The sequence below is a fragment of the Erythranthe guttata genome, chromosome 8 (assembly GCF_056151865.1).
Source record: "Erythranthe guttata isolate IM_541 chromosome 8, IM_541, whole genome shotgun sequence".
NCBI lineage: Eukaryota > Viridiplantae > Streptophyta > Magnoliopsida > Lamiales > Phrymaceae > Erythranthe > Erythranthe guttata.
The window spans coordinates 2,844,068-2,846,871 of NC_142540.1; the positions used below are offsets into that span (position 1 = coordinate 2,844,068).

The window sequence follows — 2,804 nt, forward strand, 5'->3', positions numbered from 1 at the left end:
GTTTTTGAAAAAAATTTACAAATGAAATAAAGTCGCACTGCAAGCCGGTAAAATTTGTTCTATGAATAGGATTTCAGTAAACTTATTTTTTTTGATACTTAACATGATCATTTTTGTTTATTCAATTGATTTTTTATTCAAAGTGCAAAGCCCTAATGTATTTTCGAACAAAAATGATTATGTTAACAATCATAAGGTCAACAAAGGAAATTCAAGACGAAATATAAATTAGGGTGTAATTTAAATTATTAAACATGTTCAAACGGTACAAAGTGTCATAAATTAATTTTGAATATGTAAAATGCCAAAATAATACATTTTAAGGGTGCAAAATGAAATCAAGCAATAGAAAGAAAAGAATAAGAAAGAGCACGCGATGTAATACACATTGACAAACCACGAGATTCTTAGGTTGCTTCATGAAGACCTATTTGAAGGACATCACGTGCTTTGCACATGGCCTCCAACGGCGTGAGTTTGGGCATCGACAAACCTCTCCCTTCCGTCAAATCCACCAACGCCCCGTCAACCCGCTCCCACTCAAAACACTGAATTAAAGACCCCAAACCCAAACCCATGACCCGATTCGCCAGACCCATACCCGGGCACGACCTCCTCCCCATCCCAAACGGCATCAGCTTCGGCGTCCCAGCTTCTCCGCCACCTTCAAACCGCTCCGGCTTGAAGCTCGTCGCGTCATCCCACACTGTCGGATCCCTATGGATTGCCCACGCGTTCACCAGCAAGACCGTGCCACGTGGAATATCGTATCCGGCCACCTTGCAGTCGGCGGATGCTTCGTGCGGAACCAGCAACGGCGCCGCCGGGAACAACCTCAGAGTTTCAGAAATTATGCTCCGAAGGTACGGTAGATTTTGTATGTCCGATTCGTTGATCAGTCGATCTTTTCCGACAACGGTGTCCACCTCAGCTCTCGCCCTCTCCATCTTTTCAGGGTGGTTGAGCAGCGCCGACATCGCCCATTCTATAGTCACCGCCGATGTGTCTGTTCCGGCAAGTAGCATAACCTGTATCAAATTCATCAAAATATATTTTTTCAGTACTTAAAAATGGGGAAGATTACGAAAACCCCATAAACTTAAATTAAATTACAAAAACCACTTCCATCTAATCGTAATTACCAAAAACCCACTCAGGTATATTTTCAGGGATTTTTATGAATCAACATAATGTAGTTTACATTATTTAAGATATTTTTATTTTTATTTCTCACCTAATTAACACAAGGTATAATAGACTATATATATTTTCTGTTAAAAATGTCGATCAACAGTTAATTAGAGTGGAATTTTAGTTATTACGGATAGGGGGATGTTTTTCGTTATTTAACCTAAGTTAAGCGTTTTTTTTCGTAATTACCAAAAAAATAATGAAGGTAATTAATTAATTACCAGAATAATCCCTTTAATGATGACGTCAGTGTAGGATTCAGGGTCTGATTCTTGGAAAGAGAGCAAATGATCAATCATTGTATTTGTGTTGTTATTGAATCTGTGTTCATCAATCAAGCCTTGTAAGAAATCATCCAGTTTCCCACTCAGCTTCGTCAAATTCTTCTCGAAATTCTTGTAATCAATCCATCTCAGCACCGGGAAGAAATCCACCGGATTTGACGCGCCGCCGTAGGAGAAAGCTTCCTTTATAAGCCCTCGAAACCGCTCGGCCTCGTCATTCTCCTCGCCGAAGTAGCGTTTTCCGGCAACCATTCTCATGATATTGTTAAACGTGAGTTCCGTAAAAAGGGGCCTGAGTTCGACTCGGGCGAAATCTCCGACCGAGTTGCCACCGAGCTTCTCCAGCATACGTTTCACTTCGTCCTCTCTGATGGACCGGAACGTGTTCAGACGCGCCGACGAGAAGACTTCGACCGTCGTCACGCGGCGGAGGTTGCGCCAGTTGTCGCCGTACGACGAGCTCACGACGGTGGTGTAGTTGTAGCCGATGTACTTTCCGATGAGGAAACGGGGCCTGTTGGCTAAAACGACGTCGTTCTTTGTGAAGCACTCCTCTGCGGCGGCGGGGGAGGAGATCACCACCACGAGGCGGCTCCCCAAACGGAGAGAGAAGATGGGGCCCAGCTTCTGAGAGAGGTCGTAGTAGGTACGATGAATAGGGAATTTGAGGAGGTGGAGGTGCCCTAACAGAGGAAGAGCCGCCGCCGGACTCGGTGGGAGTTTTCTTTGCCCGGATTTTGCGGAAAACTTGAAGGCTATAAGAACAAGGAAGAGAGAGAGTAGAGCATATATCCACGTAATTGTTTCCATGCTTATTGATTTATTGTTATATGCTGTGTGTATCTGTAATATATATAGAGAGAGAGAGAGAGAGAGAGAGAGAGTGAGAGAGTGTGTGTGGGGTGGATGAAAGGCGGGGGCCCCTTTGCTCAGCTGTATGCGGCTGTTTTTCAGAAAATCAGAAAGAGAAAATCAGAAAGAGAAAAGAAATTGCTTTTTTATGCCTAATTTGACCATGGTCAGTCATCTTTGACCGGATTTTTCAGAGCTATGAAAATTCAAAAAAGGTACAAGTCGAATTGAATTTGAGCTACACCATGAGAACTTGAGCAGTTTTGGTTATGTTTTCAATAGAAATTTCTAATTTTCAAAATTTCTGTTGAAAAAAGTAGTTTATTGGTTTTTGTATAGAAAATGAGAATATGTTTGGATGAATGAGTATTTTTAGTTTTATGTAGGTGTAGAAATAGGAATATGTTTCGTTGTGGTGAATTTTCTCTATGAAAATACGTGCAAAAGTAGAATATAATGATTGATGATGATGATACT

The 2,804-nt window shown here is 41.8% G+C and overlaps 1 protein-coding gene across 1 annotated transcript; it reads right to left on the minus strand.

The window, feature by feature from the left end:
- Positions 1-219: 219 nt before the first annotated feature.
- LOC148768308 (cytochrome P450 81Q32-like) lies at positions 220-2,443 on the minus strand. The gene is made up of 2 exons (XM_088821635.1): positions 1,413-2,443; positions 220-1,028 (listed from the first exon to the last, which is right to left on the minus strand). The coding sequence occupies exons 1-2, from the start codon at positions 2,283-2,285 to the stop codon at positions 408-410; spliced, it is 1,494 nt and encodes a 497-aa protein (XP_088677761.1). The 5' UTR covers positions 2,286-2,443; the 3' UTR covers positions 220-407.
- Between the last annotated feature and the right edge of the window lie 361 nt (positions 2,444-2,804).

Bases quoted from the DNA above. Each gene is read 5' to 3' on its own strand.
- LOC148768308 (XM_088821635.1), bottom strand. From the start codon at position 2,285: ATGGAAACAATTACGTGGATATATGCTCTACTCTCTCTCTTCCTTGTT. The intron at 1,029-1,412 runs GTAATTAATTAA...AATTTGATACAG, and splicing joins TCATTAAAGGGATTATTCTG to GTTATGCTACTTGCCGGAAC.